Source organism: Zingiber officinale, chromosome 9A, assembly GCF_018446385.1.
Source record: "Zingiber officinale cultivar Zhangliang chromosome 9A, Zo_v1.1, whole genome shotgun sequence".
Taxonomy (NCBI): Eukaryota; Viridiplantae; Streptophyta; class Magnoliopsida; order Zingiberales; family Zingiberaceae; genus Zingiber; species Zingiber officinale.
The window spans coordinates 6462206-6463825 of record NC_056002.1 but is presented as its reverse complement, the minus strand read 5'-3'; the positions used below and the strand labels follow the sequence as shown (position 1 = coordinate 6463825).

Here is a 1620-nt window from a genome sequence, read left to right as displayed (position 1 = left end):
TGGAGTGTGGATTAAATAGCAAAAGGAAGAAGGGATTTATGTTGGGGGTGTTTGTTTCGGCCGCAAATTAAGCAGAGCAACCGATCGAGCTTTCCGTCCCATTACCTCAAAAAGCAGAGTGCAATTGTCAGGGGAGTTCCACACGGTTTCGCGTAAAGTCTGCTTTCGCGGGAGCTGTTCGATTGTTCAGAGGCGCGCGGTGTGGTCAAAAGAAGCTAGCAAAAAAACACGGACTAAAACGCCTTCCTTCCCATTTAATCGGTTGATCAGCCGGTAGGATTCCAGTTTAAGGGCACCACTGACTTTGGTGCTCGGCAGAGAACAGAAAACAGAGACTGCTCTGACTCTCTTGTCCGAGTAATGAATTCCGTGAGAGAGGTAAGAGGGTGAGCTCAGTGGCGGTAGGCGAGTGGTTGGTCGATTTCAATTGCAGTTGGTACAAATCCTCCACCGACAGGCCTCAGTAAAATTTAGCACCCTCAACGACTTCTCGCTGCAATTTCCATTCTAACTCCATTAACCTTTCTTCCCCCCACCCCACTACGGCACTACCTCTATTTGATCATTCTCTTTCCCTCTATATAATCGACCTTTTCCTTCTCACTTTCATCCAACAGAGTCGAGTATACGTCTCTTCCCTCTTCTAGTAGAAGTCGATCTTTAGGAGACACATGGCTCAGGGAAGTGGCAGTGCCAGCCGAGCTACCGCCGCCCTCGGGCTGGCCTTACTACTCTGCCTCCTCCTTGCTCACGCTGCTGACGCAGCTACCTACACCGTCGGCGACAGCGGCGGCTGGACCTTCAACACGGCCAGCTGGACCCGCGGGAAGCGATTCCGCGCCGGCGACGTCCTCGGTAAGCTAAGGACGCATCACACGTAAACTTAATGCATGGCAAGCTAATTTTCTGGTTAAAGACGATTGTTTATGTATGAGAGGTGCATTGCGTGCAGTGTTCAGGTACAGCCCCTCGGTGCACAACGTGGTGGCGGTGAGCGTGGCCGGCTACAACGGCTGCTCGGCGCCGCGCGGCTCCCGGACTTACACCTCCGGCAACGACCGCATCACCCTCGCCAGAGGCAGCAACTACTTCATCTGCAGCATCGCCGGCCACTGCCAGGCCGGCATGAAGATAGCCGTCGTCGCTGCCTGAGCAATCTATCTAATTTATCAGTAATTTATATACTTCTCCGCAATATATCAGCCATCGAGTGACTTAAATAAAATACTTCGATCCTGTCGACGCGAGGGGGCACCCTGTTTGTAATGGATCAATATAGTTAAAAGTAGTAGAATTACGATGCAAAAATTTGATTTTTGGTAGTTATTGCGTTATCCATATCTAGACCTGACCACGGTTTAAAATTGACAATTTCGACGATTTAGAACTGTCAGTTCGACGGTTTCAGACAGATCGATCCTTAACTTTAACCGCCCAAAATAGTTACGGTTCACGGTTCGGAACCGCCGGTTCACGGTTCGTCACGGTTCAAAATTATTATGTTAAAAAAATTAAAAATTAAAAATTAAAAATTATAAATTATAAATTATAAATTATAAATTAAACATTACAAATTAAAATTTATTGAAAAAAAGTCTTGCACTTATTTAAGTTGGCTAT

At 47.2% G+C, this 1620-nt stretch overlaps 1 protein-coding gene across 1 annotated transcript; it reads left to right on the top strand.

Moving 5' to 3' along the window:
- The first annotated feature begins 299 nt into the window (after nt 1-299).
- On the top strand, nt 300-1340 carry LOC122020459 (basic blue protein-like). Its single transcript, XM_042578397.1, has 2 exons — nt 300-855; nt 953-1340. The coding sequence occupies exons 1-2, from the start codon at nt 672-674 to the stop codon at nt 1150-1152; spliced, it is 384 nt and encodes a 127-aa protein (XP_042434331.1). The 5' UTR covers nt 300-671; the 3' UTR covers nt 1153-1340.
- The last annotated feature ends 280 nt before the right edge of the window (nt 1341-1620 follow it).